Consider the following 20,794-nt stretch of genomic DNA (forward strand, 5'->3'; position numbering starts at 1 on the left):
TCTGTAATGGCCTCTAAAGGATACAGAAGGGGGGTGGACGTGGTCACATCAGAGGAGCGGCAGATATTGGAGTACATGATAAAGTAAAAACATTCAGTCAAAGGCCAATAAACAATGAAAACTTAAAATCATCCAGTTCTAACAAAGCGCATTATAAAAGTAAAGAAAAAAGCTTACAACCAGTCAGAAAAGGGCAAAATCTACTGTACGTGCTTTCAGTCAAGTCCTCAGCTGATGCCATTTTTCCATTCAATAAGAAATTGAAAGAAATAATTTTATGATGGCACAATATTATCCTTCCAAATGATAATTAAACCTACTCAGAACACCAGAGCTAATTGCTGTTAAAAGGTATATAAATTTAATTTATTATTTCCAATTATAAGATTAAACTTTTATTGTATTTACAGTGTTGTTAGTGAAGTATTTGATATCTTGGGCACTGAAATTCCTGTTACAGTTAAATTGAGAATCAGCTTAAGAAGATTTGAATAATCCTTGTCTTTTTTTCTTTTTTTTTTCTTTTTTTTTTTGCCTGTCACGTTTGGCTCTTTTGCCATCAGAATTATTGTCTAAAGGCAAAGAAAGATGCCCAACAGATTTACTTTACCAAATTGACCATCCCAGCCTTGCCGTAATGGTCCATTTGATTCACCTTTTATTGTTTATTTTATTTTCACTTGCTGAATACGGGACAGACTTGACTGGGGAAAGAAGGGGAGAAAGAAAGAGGGAAAGAGAAACAGCTGAGAAGAGGGATGGGGGAGAAGGGCAAAAAACAAAAACCAACAGAATGGGCAGAAGAAAAAAAAAAAGAAAAAAAATGCATATATCGATCACCTGGATCACCTGTTGAGAAAGAAAAAAAGAGAACAAGCAGAAGAGAACAAGAGTAATAGAATAAACAACATCACAATGATATATGGGAATATGACAGTATTCCCATATAAGGATTGAATAATCCTTGTCAATGTCATCTATGATCAAAGAGTAGGATTACAAGTTCCAGGTATTTACTTATTTACTATGAAGTACTGCGTGAGATATTATAGCATCTCACTCACAAATTGACCTGAATACTTATAGATATGTATGCAAAAATTATTATTTTTTAAAAACTAGAGATGGCACGATACCACTTTTTTATGTCCGATACCGATATCATAAATTTGGATATCTGCCGATACTGATACGAATAGTGTGTTTTTTAATCAATAAAACTGTTTTTTTATTATCTTGCTGCCTTTTGTATAAGTTCATACTCAAGTTTAAATAAACAACAACACTAAAGCTATTCTGTTATACCTGTATGTAAAAAATACACTGCACCCAAAATATTTCATAGTTCAGCAATACTGATCAAACTAATAACCTTAAACCTACTCCATCCTTCCTATTCTGGTATTTTAAAGAGTACTTAGCAGAAATATTAAGCAACCTAACTAATAGGGTTGCAAACTCCCAGCAAAAAAAATAGGGAACCACCCTCCACCTCATGATGCTTAATCGATGTAATCAACTTTAATTTGATGCAGTGTGGGGGAAAAAATGCACAGAAATAAATTATTTTTCAAGAATAATTAAATAGATTCAACGTCTTTCTTCAACAGAATTGCAGACTGCACAGATGGTATCTTCCCAAAGGAAAAAGTACTAGCTTACTAGGGTTTATTAGACTTAATAGTCACTATATACAGTAATGGACTTCTATTCATTTTACATCAGATTAAAACTTTGGGTATAAGATTCAGATAATTATTTATTTAAAAATGAGAATAAGAAAGAAAAGTATGTCTTTGTGCCCCCTTTTTCCATGTTAATGCCCTATCGGCAGTGTTGGGAAGGTTACTTTTAAAATGTATTCCATTACAGATTACAGAATACATGCCCCAAAATGTATTCTGTAACGTATTCCGTTACGTTACTCAATGAGAGTAATGTATTCTGAATACTTTGGATTACTTAATATATTATCATGCTTTTTACAACTACGTGAATGTACTATTGCTGTGATTTATTACTGTTACTGAAGGTCCGCGGCTCCGAACTGGACCTCTGACTAATACGGCGGATTCTGTGTCGGGCTCGTAGCCGAAAAATAGCTTTACTTTGTTGTGTCGGTCAACTTTGCTTGCGAGAGACAAAGAGAGGCGTTGAAAGGCTGCTCCAATGGAACTTATTGTTTCATACTTTTCCACTCGCCTTTTTCTCCCTTCTCGCGCTCACAGACACATAACGGGTATGGCACTCCATTCTCCCTGCAGCACGGACTACACTGCCCATGATGCTACATTCTTTAGAGCTATACCTGTAGCATTCTGCCTATTAGCTTAGCACAACAACAAAAAGGCGCTCTCTCACCCAGGAAACACGCAGAGAGAGAGCGTCACCCTGTAACCATGGCAACCGCAACGCTGCCACCTGTAACAACAGAACGTAGCTGTCAAACAAAACCCAAACAGTCCTGACCCGCAACAATATGAAACCGGAAAGTACTGCCGTGTAATCCATTTATTTCAACAAAGTAACTGTATTCTAAATACCACCTTTTTAAACAGTAACTGTAACGGAATACAGTTACTCATATTTTGTATTTTAAATACGTAACGGCGGTACATGTATTCCGTTACTCCCCAACACTGCCTATCGGCCCCCCTGGCTAAACTTTGCTATATCCGCCCCTGCACAGTTACCAACCGTCAGCTACGTAGAAAAGGATCCTGGTGTAGAAAGAAATATTAAATAAATTCTAACAACAGCTTATCAAGGTTAAACATGCTGCTGTTGTTTAGCCGCTGGTTTCCTCTTTCTGGTGCAAAGTGGGCCAAAAACAAACAAGAGAGACGGACTCGCGACAGAAAAGCTGATCAGCTGATCATTAATCAGTTTCATGATTGAAGTAGCAGCAGGAGAGGGAGCGAGAGAGACAGTCAGAGGCAGTCGCTCCATATATCGGTTGTTAAGCTTAATGCTTTACAAACATTCAGAGATGAACTTACACACTTGCTTTACTTCTCTCTGGGATAACTTCCTCGGAGATTAAATGCTGGTTTGGTAGCAAGGCTACAAATACACACAGCCCACGTGATGCATACTGCTGCGACGTGCTACGGTTATGAGCCGAGTTATGCCGTGTCACAAGTTTTGTGAGGTGCTTTTTTGATATTTAATGGATCGGATTACATTTTTTATTTCTCTCCAATATCCGATCCAGCAATTTACGTCAGTATCGGACCAACACGTAATATCGGATCGGTCCATCTCTAAAAAAAAACCTAAAACTTGCATCTTCAAAACACATGAGTAATTATTTATGCTCCTATCAGCAGTGTTTTTTTCCAATAATTTTAAAAACAAAATGTTGAAAGTGATTCAATAAATAATCTGTCATTTTCCATTAAAGTCATTTTTAATGTCAGATTATGTACATCTACTTTTCTCTGTCTACATTTCATTTCTGCATTAGCAGCAGTAAAACAAACTGTTTATACATTTGTTGGCAGATGGCTATCAGTCAAAGACCTAATTTACTTCAACCACTGCTTCTGCTGCTGTGGATTAAGGCAGATGACTTTAGATGAGATTAGGACCCCCGTGGAAATGCAGAGGAAACAAGAAGCTTACAGCAAATGAGGCAACTTAACTGACCATTGCAATATTTTGTGAAGTTAACAATACAATGCCACTACTTTGTTTTACAAAATGAAAGCGAGTTGTACTTTCTAAAAGGCATGTCAGAGAGAGAAAAAATGTGCGCAAATTATCACAAAATCAGGAGACAGATGCAGACTTTTCAATTTCAGAAAATTCAAAACTGTGGCATTTATACAATGAGTCATACCGGGGGGTACATTTTTGTGTCACCTGGTTATCATGCCCTTTTTTGACTGTACAAAAAAGTTAGGGTGATAGTTTATGTTCTGTTAATGTGGTTTACTTTTTTTTGATCTGGAAAGTTGAGTTCAGGTATGTATTGTTTCCAGATGCTCATGAAGAAAAAACAGAATTATTTACAGTTTTATGCTGTTAAAGAACAAACGAGCTATTCATATTATCATTTGAATCACATTATTTTTGTGTTTGCAGTTGGCATGAATTCACAGTACAGTAAGTGTTTACTGTACGTCTGGTGTTAACAATGGATCCAATGGGGCTCTTATACCCGCCCACTGCCCATTAACCCTTCCCCAACCCTCAGGCTCATCTACTGACTGCTGACACAGCCATTACTCACCAGTTTAAAGCAGCTCTTTGGCTGCGTAGCTCAGCAGGCTTGGTGAGATTTTGGGGACGAGGGTGCTGCATGATCGTTTGGGAGGAGGTGGCTCACTGCAAAGGGTCAAGCTGATGGGTAGCTGGGATTACCACTGACACACCATCTGTCACCCAAATGTTGTGATAATCAGAGTGAGGAAATCAGTACCCTGACTAAATATCATAGACATGTAAGCTCTTTTAACCTAGAGTAAAGGCCAATTTTCACAGTGCCTTGCTGATGCGCAGAAGGAACACGGCTGATAACTGATTCTCAGAATTGTTAGAACTTTATCCTATCCTGAATTTTGAAATGGACCCATCCAGCTACAGTAAATCCCAGATAAATCCAGCAATAACTTCAATTGTTTCTGCTGTATTAAGAACTCAAAATACCCACACAACATGTCATTACATCATACAGGATAGTCTAAACAATATGACCAATAATGGTCAGATTTATCTCTGGAGAACACAGATGCTGCTCTGTATGAGTCATCCAAACAACATCCAAACAAAGCTTATGGCTGGAAATTCAAACAGACGCACATGTTTCCCGCTTTTAACTCCTGCACCATATTGTTATCTAATCGGCTCTGTTGTAATTAAAATTCAATCAACATCCTGTCTTTTAGACATATTACCTTCAAACATTCAAATCTCCAACTCTTAATCCTAAAGACAACAAAGACTTTTCATGCAGCCACATGTGTCATAAAGAAGCCTTTTGTGTTATGCCATATTAGCTTCTATGTAACCAATATGGTCTTCCACAAGCAGAGGATGGGAGATCCTGGCTGATGTAGCAAGAGGCGACAATCCTCTGAGGTCAGTGCAGTGGGCATTTATTGTTCTGTTGTTGAATGTGATGCTTCCGAGAGGCGTCAGTGGAGGATTAGCGATCGCTGGCACATGTCAGGGAGTGAGAGTGTGGACCAGAGCGTGCAGGACAGGCCAGGCGTCATGGGGCTCTGAGCCTCCTGACACAAGGCTGAGCATGCTCTTCACTGAGGAGGGGGCAGCTTGTCTTCAAATGTGTGAAACAACACACACCCTGGACTTTTTCCACTTCTCACAATCTCATGTAAGCAACTGAAATGACTCTGAAAATAGAGCAAATGATAGCTGCTTCAGTGCACATTTGATATTTACTCCAGAGAAAACAGAACAGAATGAAACACAAAAGGGAATAAACTAAATAGTACTTAATCAAGGAACTGAGAATGCTGGGAGATAAAGGACAAATATAAATAATACAACCAATGATTAAAAGAAGCAAAACCCAAACAGTCCAAAGCCCATGGCACCATGAAGGTCCAGGATGTACCCTGCTTCTCACCCTGTGGCAGCTGGGATAGGACCACATCACCACTACCCTGAACTGGATAAGTAGGGACAAAATAGATAGATGGATGGTAACTAATAGTATTCGTCCATTTTTATTCAACTTCACTGATTCTGTAGTTTAAGTCTACCTGCTACACAATGATCTCATAATCTGCTGAAACCCTTTAGAAATTGCATTATTGCCATTTCATGCATTATATGTATATATCACATGTCTGTCTGAAAACAAAAATTAAATATAAATAAATATTTTAATTTTAACTTCATAGGCCTGACACAATTAGAAAAAAAAACTCCTTTCTTCATCTTGGAATTGCACAGCCAGTGTCCTCAGCCGTTTACAACAAAGTCAAGCCGCTGCCGTGTAATCAGAACGGGAACTCGAGCTGTCCCTCACCAGGTCGCTGTGGCCCCACTCATTATCTTATCACCTATTGTAACCCACTGTAATTCCCCTGCTCATGATTGATGATGTCGCTGTCTGATTACACCAAGACAAAAAACCCCTAAGATCACCTTTCACTCCAGTGGCCAACTCCAAGAGTTCCATGAGGTCTGCTGGAAGGATGATGGACCAGGAGCTGTGCAGCCATGTTGAGCTTCTGTCAATGACACATCAGGTTTTTATAAACTCTGAACAAGAATCAGCACTCTGCTGTAAAACAGTTCATGACATTCTTTTACCGACGTAATTAAAGACTATTACCTAATGGACAAAAGTCGCACTGACTTGGGGTGAAAGTAATTACATTTTGGTTAGACTGTCTCATGTTTGATTGATATGGATGGTAATTTTCTAGATGTACCTCACAAGACACTGATCAGTGTGCTTCTGATAAGGAGCACCGTGTGGTGCTGCACAGAATGAAGTAAGAAAGCCTCGGTATAAAACATTTAGACTGAAGGCTTCTCTGCTACAGATCATGTCCCTGGCCTGCCTCGAACAAATCAGATAGGTAACCTGTGCTCTTTTTAAAAGAGACAGTGAGCCTCATCTCTCCATGCGGCAGGTGGAGACAGATGCCTCATTATCTATACCACAGGGGACAAAACAAGCCTGGGACCTGACGGCCCCCCCCCACTGGCATTTAGTTTCCAGTGCGCTGACACAAGGAAACCCTGGACCATCGCCGGGCAGCGCTCATCTCTGACCTCAGTGAGTGTAGGTCGCTCGCAGAGTCACATTAAACTTTCAGAGGACCCAAAGGTCCCCATCAGGAGTGTTAACAGCAGCATTGTCCCAGGTCCCCCTGACTCAAATGGCCAAGTGTAACAAGGCACCCCCTCCAGTGGTCAGGACTGCATCACCCCCCCGGCCTGGGTCCGTAGATACAGTGACACCCTTCAGCTCCATCTGCAGCTCCTTTGACTCACATAAAGCGGCAGAGACAGGAGATTCAAGAGCATGCTATGTTACTTATAACATGTATGTAACTTTGTAATTTTAACATGTTGTCGCCTCTTGGCCAGGACTCCCTTGAAAAAGAGGTTTTTAATCTCAATGGGACTTTTCCTGGTAAAATAAAGGTTAATAATAATAATGCTCCTTGTGTTTTACGAGCTGCACTGACACTCTACACCTATGGAAGACATTTGATGGCTTGGACTCCAGCGAGTAATGAGTGAGGGCAGGTGTGGGATCAGCCTGAAAAGATAGAATTCACACTGAGGCAGCTGATCACATTAAAGGTGAGGTTCACCTGAGCAGGGTGCCAACTAAAACTTAATAAACACATCCTTCCTATCTTCTCGCTTTGGCTTTTGGGGGTTTTACTTTAATCATCATTTAAAAGGTGTTTTCTAAACACCCTTGTAAGTAAATGCAGTTTTAATCTAGATTTTTTATTTTTTTATACTTTTATGCTTAGCTTCAAAACGTCTCTTAAAATATAATTTATAAAAATTCTGGAATTTTCCTGCTATTTCTTTTTTTTTTGGGGGGGGGGGGGGGGGGGGGGGGGGGAGGGAACGAAAATAAATCACCTCACTGACATCTGCCAACTTTTTTGTTTGACTGTTTGTTTTCAATCCAGGATTGCCGATCATATTATTTTAAAAACAACGACAACATTCAAAATGAGCTTATTTTGTAGAAACAATGAAAACACCTGCTCCAGATTTTATGACATCACTCCAACATGCAGCAGCTTGACAGCCAGAGGAAGCAGACTACTGTCCACACTGTGATGAAGGTTTTATTTATCCCTCTCAGAGTATGGAAATTTTTTATGTGAGCTATTTTTTTGATACAAATACTTTTTTTTTAAATTCACTTTTTATTTAACTCCAGACTTATTCACTCATCCAAATCATTCCAGACTGATCCGAGCTGCACAGAATAGCCAACTCTGGCAAAGGCAGTCCTCACAAATGTCACTCAATCCACAGATGCACGTATTCGGTTTTCTTTGCTCTTTCTTCATGAAATGTTGAATAAAAGAAATGTATTTGGAACATGTCTGCAACACTATGCAAAAATTATTTTTGCATGCCCTTTACATGAATGTTTGATTAAAGTTAATGATTTTAATAATAAAAGATAGACAATACCATTATGAAAACACCAATTCAGAAACTTCCTGATTAAATTTGATTAAAATTTTTTTACAAATCCCCATTGAAGTATATTTCTTCTCCATAATATGCATATTTCCTCTACCATCACGCAGCTTATATAAACAACATGAAGGAAGAGAAAAAAATCTCTTCCTTCATGTAGTTATTATGAACTGTGTGAAGGACGAAGCCTGGACTGATTTTGATTTTAAGATGATATTTCAACATTTTTTTTTTTTTACCAGATTTCTGATTTCGTTTTAAAGTTCAGGCCAAAGTAGATTTGTTCTTCGTGTTTCTTTAAGCATGGACAAAGAATTCACTTTAATTCAGTATATTAATATAACGCCACACTAACAGCTGTCTCAAGGTTCTTTATATTGCAGAGTAAAGATCTTACATTGTTAGACAGAAACCCTCCAAATCAGAGCAAGCCCTTGGCAGCAGTGGGACAGAAAAACTCCCTTTCAACAGGAAGAAACCTCCAGCAAAACCACGCTCAAGGAGGGTGTGATGGGTTGGAAGGATTTGGTTTTTCCTTTGGAATATCCAGGAACTCATATCGGCCTGTGTCATATTATTGAATTATCCTCAAGAAAGGCTGTTCTGACCTTCTGTTGAGTGTTTTTATCACCAGGTGCAGAGATTTGGCTATGGCCAGTTTTTATTTTTATACATTTGTGGTTTGTTTACTCTCTGAATTAAGTTCTCTCAGCATTTGCTTAAATGATTTCTTAAATTTTCTTTTATCTTAAGTCGAAACGTCAGGACAAGGAAGCCTATAAGAATACATGTAGTAAAAACGACATTTCTACCGGTACGCCGTGTGGAAGACCTCTCTGCTGCTAGCTCAGTGATGCGAGCTCTGAACATTTCTACAATTGCTTCATCTACAGCAGCCTGTCATTGAGCCAAGCTGTTATAGGCATTTCGACTTCTTTTTAAACACCTTCTTGCTAATTTCTTTGATCTTCATTAAGGCAGAGGACAGCTTTCAAGCACTTTCAGCCCCTCCATCAACTGCTTCATCAGACACTCTGTGTGGGTAGTCCATTCCTGCTAGCTCAAGTACTTGATACCATGAACAGGCTGACATATGCTGGAAATTTAATCTTAATCTTTAATCCTAATCTTTATTGTGACTCTGTTTACTATAATTACACCTGAGTCACCTGGTGTATAAACAAGAATCCCTATTCACACTGCGCTGTGTGATCTAGAGAGAGCAAGATACACACACAATCATGTATTTTGTGTTCATCTGGACTGCTTAGTTTGTATAAGGAGAAACTCTACTGGTGACACTGATGTCACTTACACAGCACACAGCTGGATGCTAAAAATGCTAAACCAAAACTGATCTGTGTTTCTAAACTGTATAAGAAATATACAAGAAATAAATAAAGAGTTAATGAATGCTTTAGGCCTGAAATATTCAATAATTTTAAATACAGCAGGTAAAATTAGTTTTGAACACGTCACCAGTTTTCTAAGTAGATGTATTTCTAAATGTGCTATCGAGATGAACTTCTCACCAGATGTCGGTAACATCCCATCCAATCCACACATGCAAAGAAATCAAACCTATATTTAATATTTTCAATACTTTTGAAAAGTATTGAAAATATATTTTTCAAAAGTTAAAGTGAACAAAGGTAAGCAAAATCAGAGGACACTAGTTAAGCTCTGTAAATGTATTTTAGTTACTTAATTACAGTTGGTGGTTACTGGATATTGGGGGCACTTAAGACTTTTTGTGGGTTGCCAAAATACCCAGAAACGCTCCAGCGACTTTATATACATCACATGTTTAACATGAGGTGAAACAGAACAAAAAAGGTTTGGTAACCACTGGTTTAATCTTTAACATGTTGTATTTTATCAGTTCACTTTTTTTCACCACATCATTCTAAACCTAAATATGAACAAGTAAATCAAAGTATTTTACTTACAGTGGTGAGTTGAAGCCTGGCTGGGTGATACTAAGGGTGTACCAGGACAGCACTGGCATCAAAGTCTCTGAACTATTCTGGCAATTATTATTATTAAATTTGCTTTTTTTCCCCCTCACACATTTATTTATATGAAAGTTTACAGCCATTAAAAAGCATGGTTAAGATTGGTCCTTTTCAGTGCAAAGGCAAGTCTACAGTGCATTCCTGACTTTAAATTTATATAGAAAAAACAAAAGCATTTCCAAAAGTTTAATGCAAAACAATAACTTAAGAAAATTAACTTTTATTCTAAATTGTAGTAGCAATGGAGTTGGCCCTGTTTTCAATCATAATCAAACTGATTAAACTCTGATGTTTATGTGAACAACGAGCCAATAAAACCATCAGCCAGTAAAATAGAGGATTTGGTGCCATCTAGTGATCTGACACTGAATCAACAGAAACTTGAACAGCACAAAATCTGGAATAATGGGATATGATCTAATTATGGCAGTTACTAAAAAAAGGGAAATATGTGTGTATATGATGCTTGTTTTTAAAATCAACAGCTGATTTCCATCTCCTCTCCTTTTTTGAGTTTTTGAACAAGTGAGACAAAAAGACTGAGAGGTGTCACTTTCGCTGCTCGGCTGTCTTGTTGAGTCGTCGCTGTAGCAGGTAGACAAACACAGCAATATTCACGAAAAACTGGATTAAACCTATAGAGGAAATGCCGTAGTTCACATACAGGAAGCCCCCTATAGTAGGTCCAACTGTGCGAAGCAGAGATTGAACAGATGCGCACAGTCCCAGCATTGTGCCTGCAAATGAGAACAAGATTAAAACTGGCAATAATTCTTTACACTATTTCACAATAGGTTCACCTGTAGTTTTCTAAACCATTTTATTTGATATTATTACATTTTATCTTGGAATGCTGGAGTGTCTTTGCTTCTTTAAGTTTAAAGCAGCTTTATTCAAATGCAGTCACACATCAAGTGATCTAAAATAAAGCTTTTTAAAAGTAGAGCCTGTCAAACACCATCTGGTTGTAATAAAGTAAAGCGGGATGGTCTCACCTGTGTCAGAGGACGGTACACTCTTGGTGAGCATGCTGTCTGTGATGGCATTAAACACACTGAGAGAAAACATCATCGGGAGGATGTTAAAGCAGAACTGCCACACATTCTGTATATATGCCTGTACAGAGAAATATCAGAAATAAACAGTTTTCAGCAAGGGGTTCAATGGCACATTATATTCATTGCTAGGTAATTATGTTTAATAGGGGTTGCTGTCACAACGAGTCCAAAGAAATGCCTGCAGCAGAACTCTAATGGGCTGTGCTATTGATTAAGTTTTTGCTCTGGATTTCTATGAGGATTTTTTTTTTTACCCATATTGTTCATATTGTTTCCTGCCCTCCTTTTAACTGTTTCTTTTTATTCTGTCTTATACTATTGCTCTGACCAACTTTGAAGGACTTTGGTCAACTTTGATGTATTATTATGTGCTATAGAAATAAATTTTGATTTGATTTGATGACACTCCCCAATTCAGCTGTGAATCCAAATATCTGTCTTAAGGGGCTTTGGCAGTGTGGCAAAGGGGTTAACTGATAGTGAGGCCTGTTAGGGGCAGCACCATGTACGAAACATGTAAATGTGGCTGTTAGCATATTGATGTATCAATTCAAAGCTCTGCTATGAATTGATACAGTTTTACGCCCCAGTCACAACTGGTGGTTACCAACCACTTGGCAACCACCAGTTGTTGGGGAAAATTGAGTATTTCTCAACTAGTTGTGAGTGGTTCACAGTCCATTGGAAGTCCCAGCCATGCAGGCCTAAAGCAGTCACCAAGCACTTGATATCCTCTGGTCACCGAACGCTCTCCATTTAATGTTTGCGACGGACATTTTCACCTTTCACTTTTTCAAGTTAATTAGTTGACATTCCTTCCATGCAAACTATGAGTGGCCGCAGTACTCTAGCAGCAACCAAACCAATCACAAAGAGGTTTCCGCTGCAGCAACCTGTTTGTGACGGATTTCACCCGGTGCCAACCAGCAATCTCAAGCTGTTGAACAAGCTCTTGGGCTCTTATCTGAGCTGCTAAACACCAAGAAACATGAACACATTCATAATAATAAAACAAACAAAAAATACCCTAACAAATTCACACTTGTACTTTTTTGAATACTTGTTCACCTGTATACAAGCACAATATCACAGAAGTTCAATACCAAGCAATAGTAAAAGTTGTAGTAAGATTTACTATTAAAAAAAAACCTCATGGTAAAAAAAAAGGGGGGTTAAAACTTTTCATTTTATTTGCATCAAACAATGGAAACATTTTTTTTTCATCAAGCTAAGACAAGAGTTTTGCTTCTTAAAAAGAAAAGCTATGGAGTACTTGAGTGAATACTTTCTCTCTAAGGGGTGTGTGCTTATGTTTTGTGCATACCTGAGCCAGTCCCACAAAAGAGGACACTCCAATGGATAGAAGCAGCAATGAATTGTCAGAGTATCTTGCCGTAAGCCGACCGATCACTCCTCCTTGAATAACCTGAACAAACATCTGGGTTTTACTCATTTCATCTTGCAGTCTGGTATAAGCTTAAGCTCAACCCCCCAACATATCACATACAGTCCATTTGAAAAGTTTTCAGATCCTTTAGAGTTTTCTACAAAAAAAATAAAAAGTGAATCTTTTAGTCAGTGACCACTGGCTTCTTGGTAATCTCTCTGACAAAGACCAGACTACTTAGCTTAGCTATATTGGAATATCTTGGACGACTGTTGGTGGTTCCAAAAGTTCCCCATCTGACAATAAGAGGCTATCACAGGTTGGGTTTTTTTAGTCTGACAACTGCAAGACCTTAAACAGATCTGTAAGTAACTTTCCTAATTCATGAATTCAACTAATCACAGGTCTAATGAAGTTATTGAAGCATATTGGGGACTGTTGTTTCATGTAGGAACCATCAGAGCTCAACCCCAAGTGCGAGCAAGGATACGTCTGCAAACACTGTTTTATTCTTTCAGTTGTTAAAGAAAAAAGAAAAACAAACAAAATACTCCAAAAACCTGTTCCTTAATTTGTCATTTAGTCTAAATTCAACAAGTGAATCATAAGTGAATTTTGGTCTGTAATATAACAAAACGTAGAAAACTTGAAAAGGCTAAAATGCACCAATTCATTTTGGATTTCAGTCTTACCATTTGGACGATGCCAAAATAGGCCATCAGGTAGCCATTCTGCTCAGGTTGCAGCTTAAAGAACTCCAGTGCAATGATAGAAAACATCACTTGAAAAATGCCTTCGAGCACAAAACAATTTTGTTAGATTTACATATGATTTATGATGACACCATCAAAGTTGGCTTTGTGTCTCTTTGTGGCAATTTAATTTTCTGTTTGCAAAATGTTTTCAGGGCTGCTTAAATGGCCTGTAAATGGCCTGTATTTATATAGCGCTTTTACTAGTCCCTAAGGACCCCAAAGCGCTTTACATATCCAGTCATCCACCCATTCACGCACACATTCACACACTGGTGATGGCAAGCTACATTGTAGCCACAGCCGCCCTGGGGCACACTGACAGAGGCGAGGCTGCCGGACACTGGCGCCACCGGGCCCTCTGACCACCACCAGTAGGCAACGGGTGAAGTGTCTTGCCCAAGGACACAACGACCGAGACTGTCCGAGCCGGGGCTCGAACCGGCAACCTTCCGATTACAAGGCGAACTCCCAACTCTTGAGCCACGATCGCTTAACTTCAGTGCTGGCCTAATATGCTGATTTACAATGTTACAGTTGTATTCAAAGGAGCTTGCAAAGAAAAGCGTCTGGACTTCTTTAAGTTGCTTGAAGACGTTTCACCTTTCATCCGAGAAGCTACACCTTGGCTCAAGATACGCCTTGGCTCAGGCGATTAGAGGATCATCAGGGGGTCCTTTTGTCCCTCTGTGGGGGGATACTCCCACTAGGTTTAAATCTGGGACTCCCCACCATTTGACGCTTCTCGGATGAGAGGTGAAACGTCTTCAAGCAACTTAAAGAAGTCCAGACGCTTTTCTTTGCAAGCTCCTTAGATTACGATGACCTGGATGACTGAGAACCTTCACAGACATGTTACAGTTGTATTTATCTTGAAGTTATTCTTGGTGCCATTTGTCTAAAGCCTGCTCCTGTAAGGCCAACTTCCCTTTACACAAACTTGCTTCCAATTGGCTGCTCCTTGCAATTCCAGAAGGTCCAGTTGGGGCTTCTGTGTACTCTGCCTTGTTCTCAAATTATCGTGTTCACAAGGTTTTCACAAAACTTCAGGATTCAAACTCATCAGAACCTTTTAGTAGAAACACCTATGGTATCAATTTGAAACTCCTATGTTGCCTTTTTCTCGAGTTATCGCATTCACAAATCTGGGGGTCCATGCTGCCCACCTGCCTGCCCAGCAGGGTGATGACGAACCCCCATCGAGCCTTTTATAGCTGAGCCATCACAAGAGTATGAAGCCTGAACATTTGGCTCACAGATGTTTGACCAGAATTATTTAAAATTTTGTCCTGGTTTAACATGAGCATCCACAAATTTAGCTACATATTCATACCCATTTTAATACACATAAATGTAAATGAGCCCAATCAGAACATATCACCATAGGTAACCTCCAAAAACAAAATGGCAAAAAAGAAAAACATTTAAAGAGTGTGTAACTTAAACACAGTGATATTAGGAAGAGACACAACATTTGTATATTGCAAAGGCTTAAACCAAAACATCTTCACACTTAAAGTCTCACCTGATGGCAAACCTGCGACTATCTTGATAATGAAAGTCTGCATCACTGTTGGAAACTTCATCAGCCTCGTAATCTCACTCAGATTGAATACTGACTTTCTTCTGTTGTCATCTGAAGTAAAATCAAAGTGCAAGAGGTACAATTACCATCTCATTATGTGTTATGTGTTTCTACCAATAAGTCAAGGTAGGATAACATGTATGTAGAGAAGTCCCAGGGAAATTTCAGTGCTGCTCTCGGATGAAAGGTGAAATGTCTTCTAGCAACTTAAAGAAGTCCAGACAGTTTTCTTTGCAAACTCCTTTGACTACGATGACCTGGATGACTGAGAACCTTTACAGACATTCCATACCATGGCTTTGGATTATTTGCAACCAAAAGGTGACTCTCTCCAAACATCTCTAAAAATATAGATGTATTACCTTTTTTCTTTTTAAAATACATCTATATGGAAAAGAATGGCACACTGCAATTTTAAGCACATTTGAGTATGTAATTATGGAAGATGATACAGTAACACAACATCAGAGACTCAGTGGTATTCTGATAATAATCTACCTGGATTATTACATGGAATTTTAAAGATTGGCATCAACGGTTTGCTATGAGATGATCCCAAATGTGAAAGAAAGAAAAAAAAAAGTAAGAGCAGAGTCATGGTTTTTTAAAGAAAAAAATAACAAAAACTATGTTTGAGTGCAGCTGAGAGTGACAAAATCCAGTTGAGTAATTTTTATGTGTGCAATGAAGACAGCTAGATTCAAATTACCAGCTCATCCCTGTTGTTGTGATCATGAAGCCAAGGCCACTTTGTACCTAGACAGCTGAGACCATTAGGTTGAAAAGAAGTAGGTATGTCTTACCTGTAGTGTTGCCTCTGGTTGTTTCAGCTTTTGTATTTTTGGGGATGAACTTTAAAACCAACAGCAAGCTGAAGGCACTCCCTGCAGTACCAAAACATGCAGTAAACTTCTCCCTGAGAAATACAAAGTAAAGGTGCTGTATGGGGGACACTTTTGGTAAACACACACAATGACTGAATTCCATGTTTCATAAAAGCGCAATATTCCAACCTAAGCCAAAATGTCTTCCTAAACCAGAGATGTTTTTTATTTCCTTTGGCTCTGTCAAAGAGTCAATGGTTGCTCAGGTTGGTTTCACACCAGTGCTGCTGTTAATGATACACACTGTGACACTAACCCATAGAGTTTGCTCAGCTGTCCGCCTAATGTGGAGCCAACTATCATACCGATGCCAAAACACAGACCAAGCTTGGATAAGGCGTCGGCCCGTTTCTCAGGTTTTGTAAGGTCTGTAACAACCATTTGTGATGCTGCAGACACAGGTGGGACAAAGAAGAAAATCAAGTGAAACTTGATTCAGGATAAATAAAATTAACATTTAGAATAAATCTGAATAAATGTAAAAATAGTTCAGCCACATTGTTAGCAAAGGATAAAAAAAACGGTAGGTTTGATGCTCACCAGGGAGGACATGCATAAAGACTGTGGGGATTTTATGGATGAACAACATGGCTGGAGTGTCTGCTGTGGCCAGCAGCAGAAAGAAGACAACAGTTGAAGCACATGCCAGGGACAAAGCTGTCCGTGCCCCAAATAGATCTGCAAACCTGCCAAAAAAAAAAAAAACAGACCCTACAGTCACATTTTTCTACACTGTGTTCCGACTGTTGGCAAACAGTAAAGAGCAATGTCCAAGCAAAAAATAGCGAACAGAAACTCACCTTCCAAACATTGGGCCCCCGAGCAGCTGAATAACTCCAACTGTAGTTTGCAAATAACCAAACCACAACGTGTCGAAGCCGAGCTTCTTTGCCAAATACTATAGAGAGCAACATAAGTAAGTGACCGTTATTTTTTTGTGACAAGTGGTCACAAAACCGAGTAAAATAAATAAGGAAATTAAACACCATAAAAACAATACAAAAACAATTTAAGATCAAAACCAAAATAAAAATCATTAAAAGTATCAAAGAAAAGCCTGATTAAACTAAAAAAAGATTCTTAACTGGTTTTAGAAAGAGTCCACAGAGTCAGCTAAAGTTAATTGTTGCGAGAGACTGCTCTAAATCTCTGCCCTTTTGTATGTGGAATGACCATTAGATTCTGAGCCTGTCATCAAAGCCTACAAGCAGAGGTGTGCTTGGTAGAAGATAAGGCAAACAGCCCGGAGCCTGGCCATTAAGTGCTCTGTATGTGAAAACAAATTGTAGAATCTACTGAGAGCCAGTTTAAAGAATATAAAATGGTAGTGATTTGAGCTCGGCTGCTGAATGTGTTAATAGTCTTATTACAGTTCCCTTGCTTTATTGCTTTCGAAAGACATTAATGAGAATTTACCCAAGCCAGAAAACAAGGCATTACAGTAATCTAAGTGCAATGATGCAAATGCATGACTAATTTTCTCCAGATCCACCAAAGAGACCATATGTTGCAATTCAGAAATGTTACATAAATTAGAAAAAAAACAGGAAAAAGACTCTCCTGGTAAGATAGACTTTACTGCCAAAACCCAGAGAAGAATCAAATATTACACCAAGACTTTAAACACTGGATTTAACTGCTGAACAAAATGAACTAAGACCAGTTTAAGACGAGGTCATTGTTAGAGAACCAATCACTAAACAGTGGACTGTCCAGCTGTTGGACCTTAAAAGACATGTACAACTGAATGTCATTAGCATAGAAGTGATAATGAGTGTCAGAAAATAACTTGTGTCTTGACAGACACAATAAAAGTACATCCTTGTTTATGCCAGTCAAGAGTTCGCATTCAAGGCCTTCCTTTTTTTTTTTTTTATTGATTCATAAACTTTAGAAGAACTGTGAACTAATACCCAGCCAACATACCAAGGCCAACATTGGGTAGATGTGGATGAACTGTGGGGGTGTGTGGGCAGGGCAAACCCACAGTCATCCCACCCAAGACCCAAGTGGGTGTGCTCACACAGGAACCACAGCAGTTTTGCCCTTTAGGGCCCCTGTATGGGTTTTCTAAGGGTAAGTTCACTTTCTGTATTGATGTTGTGGGGCAAATTTGCTACTGCTAGAAATGTGCTTAAGTCGGACAGCAGGGCCAAACCCCTAAGATCAGCGGGACCTTCATTTCTTTTCTATAGAACCATGAGCCAAAACACATCGCACTTCTGCAATGATAGTTTGGAAAAAAAATAATTTAAAAAGCAGAGAACTCCAAAAGCACCCAACCTAAACCCTACTGAAGCTGTTTTCACACATTAACTTAAGTTTTTTGAAAAATTTTGTCAGAAGCGTTTGTAGCACACAACATCACTACTGTACATATATCAGTTTGGGCGAGAGGACTGGGAGTGTGCAGGACACAAGACGAACACTTGTTTTCTCATTAGGGTAAATTGGCACAATATGATAGGGAGTATCTAATTTAATCTTGGCATTGTCACATGCACCTTTATCAGATTAAGAGAAAGGTTCAGAACTGCATTTGAGCAAATTGCTTCAGATAGTTTGGGATGAGCATGTCCTTGGAGTGAGGGTAAAGTACCCAAGACATGCTCAGCATATGTAGGAATTATTTCAAGACGGCTCAAGGTAACCTCATGAACACCCACAGCCATTATCACAGAAGTGGCTCCTTTGTCTAAACATTGTGCAAATATTTTTCACTTTGAAACACATTGGCTGGTTTGCTTGCCTAGTTCTGTGTAGGTTATCTCACAATTTAAATGGACTGTTTTGCTGAACAATGCAGAAACACTGTCACTGTGGCACTCACCTGGCCCGAGGTAGAGCTGCTACCAGTTCAAACTCTAACTTCTTTTTATAGGATATCTTTAGCAGCAGAGTCATGTCATGTAAAATGGAAAGTGGTGACAGAAAAAGAGCTAAATGCCAGGTGAATCAATTTGATTTAAATGGGTTGCATTGTGTTGCAGGTGAACATTGGCCTTATTTGAGGAAGGTGGTGCTGCTGGTGTTAGAGTTGGTGGAGGTATTTGGTGGCAGCAATGAGTGTCCTGCTATGCCTTTTTGTTTTATCATATCTCAGCTTTGAGTTCAAAGTTGGGAAGATTTTACGTCACAGAATGAAAAGTTTTAGAGTCACTTATGTTTACTGCACTATGACTAAATGATGTGTTAGCTTATATTTTTAGATTATTATGAAATTTAAATTTCTGCCAGTTTCCTGCTGCTTCTTTTCCAAAATCCTTAATTTACATTTTAAAACATGATTATTTCCATTATGCCACATACATGTAGTTCTATTTAATCTATCACATTTAAAAGCTTATAGTTAAAAGGCGTTTTGATGCTTCCAATCATGTAATTTTGACTCCTGTTTCATGTGTGATAAGTGTGCCAAAAACTACAAATTTGTGCCCCTGGAAAGACAATAAAACATTAACTCATGTACAAGTGGCCTTTCTATGTGGAGCTTGCATGTTCTCCCTGTGTTTTCTTTCTAGCTTCCTTCAACAGTCCAAAGAAATGCATGGGGTTCGGTTAACTGGTGATTCTAAATTTGCCACAGCTGTGAATGTGAGTGACCCAAATTAGAATAACTGGAAGAAAATACATGGGTAGTATTCGATAATGCATTTCTATACTGCAGATTTGTTTTGTGTATCCAAATCTGTTGACTAACTTTATGTTTTCGATCACTGCAGTGGAACTAAATTTTCAATATCTGTTCTTAAGTATGAAATTTAGTAAAGATCCTAAGATTTAGCAATACAATACAACACTTTGCTACGTGTACATACTGGCATAGTTCTCATCCATACAAAGTATAAATACTGCCTATGTTCCTGAACAGCCACATATCTGCTGCTTTAACAAAGTGAATTTCACAAGTCTGGGACTAATAAATGTCATCTTATCCTATCTTATCTTGTCACAGTGATTAAGCACATTTCAAAGCAGGATGCTTCACTGTGTGTCACTGATATTCAGTGATATGAATACCCCTTCTCCAGTGTTTACTATAAGTGTATGTAATAGCTACTGTTAGTGTTTCATATAAGACCAGTGGTCATTCTTGCACTCTTAATTAAAACGAGATTTTCAGCCATAGCATTATCAACGTCAGTAAATCCAGCCTCAATCATAACTGTGCGCACTAAAGGGAATATAGGGACATTTCAGCTTCTTCTTCTTCTTCCCGTGTCATATACTCACAGGGGTTACTGAGAACTGTAAAAACATCCATGTGATATCCAAAGCGGCGATGAGATACACAGCGTAAATTGTTGTCATCCTCTGTGAATCGTCTGCGACATTTGAGGAAACAGAAGCTTTGTCCGTTTCCTCGTTTCTTTCACCTCTTCGACTCATTTTTGTTCCTTGCTGACAACAGCTGTAAAAAAAACCTTAATGTGTACTCTCTTCAACAAAAGTAAACTGGCAGACAAAAACGTCATTTGATCTAGCGACCTCTTGCACAAATTGTTAGCCAACCGGTACTCTGGTTGTACTTTGGAACATAAAGGCGTTACCAAGTTTGACGTTAGTCGGTTATGAAGATAGTTTCCGGTCTTTACACTGTTTGGTCATCGGTACAGGCGGACCTATCGCTGTCTTTATCTACGTATCAGCCAGAGCAGCTGCTAAAAAAAACAGCAATGGGCACGTAAACTTCTATGAAAGAAAATCCTCAGGAAGTGATGCTTTCAGGAACTCCTTCTAGGCTCGTACATTAAAGCATTTTCGAGATCTGTCATTTTCCCTGTCTCGTTTCGAGCATAACATTGATGTTGTTTTTTTAATATGATACAAAACAACATATCACATGTCAAAACTGTAAGATCTTTTTTATTGAAAAATATATATTTGGGTTAATTTGTTTCTCGCTTTTTATAGCATTAGAGTTATTCAACAGTTAAGAGCCTCGTTTTTGTG

The 20,794-nt window shown here is 38.7% G+C and overlaps 1 protein-coding gene across 7 annotated transcripts; it reads right to left on the minus strand.

Moving 5' to 3' along the window:
• Window positions 1–3,390: 3,390 nt before the first annotated feature.
• Window positions 3,391–20,546, minus strand: slc67a1 (solute carrier family 67 member 1). 7 transcript variants are annotated; one of them, XM_076885399.1, is made up of 14 exons: window positions 20,392–20,546; window positions 20,075–20,252; window positions 16,642–16,739; window positions 16,382–16,527; window positions 16,098–16,230; window positions 15,761–15,873; window positions 14,898–15,008; window positions 13,313–13,413; window positions 12,558–12,659; window positions 11,171–11,291; window positions 10,840–10,912; window positions 6,118–6,203; window positions 5,515–5,635; window positions 3,391–5,357 (listed from the first exon to the last, which is right to left on the minus strand). In XM_076885399.1, coding segments are annotated over exons 2-14 (1,362 nt in total). In that variant the 5' UTR covers window positions 20,231–20,252; window positions 20,392–20,546; the 3' UTR covers window positions 3,391–5,356. The 7 variants fall into 7 exon arrangements, with proteins under 7 accessions (XP_076741514.1, XP_076741517.1, XP_012771464.2 ...); XM_076885402.1 differs by having other exon boundaries at window positions 20,330–20,545; XM_012916010.4 differs by lacking the exon at window positions 20,392–20,546 and having other exon boundaries at window positions 5,594–5,635; window positions 20,075–20,384.
• Window positions 20,547–20,794: the final 248 nt, after the last annotated feature.

The sequence above is a fragment of the Maylandia zebra genome, linkage group LG1, assembly GCF_041146795.1.
Source record: "Maylandia zebra isolate NMK-2024a linkage group LG1, Mzebra_GT3a, whole genome shotgun sequence".
NCBI classification, from domain to species: domain Eukaryota; kingdom Metazoa; phylum Chordata; class Actinopteri; order Cichliformes; family Cichlidae; genus Maylandia; species Maylandia zebra.

Excerpts from the sequence above, each read along its gene's own strand:
- slc67a1 (XM_076885399.1), bottom strand. The coding sequence starts at position 20,230 with ATGAGTCGAAGAGGTGAAAGAAACGAGGAAACGGACAAAGCTTCTGTT. Across the intron at positions 13,414-14,897 it reads AGTCGCAGGTTTGCCATCAG|GCATTTTTCAAGTGATGTTT; the intron begins GTGAGACTTTAA and ends TTGTGCTCGAAG. Across the intron at positions 11,292-12,557 it reads CTTTTGTGGGACTGGCTCAG|GCATATATACAGAATGTGTG; the intron begins GTATGCACAAAA and ends TTCTCTGTACAG.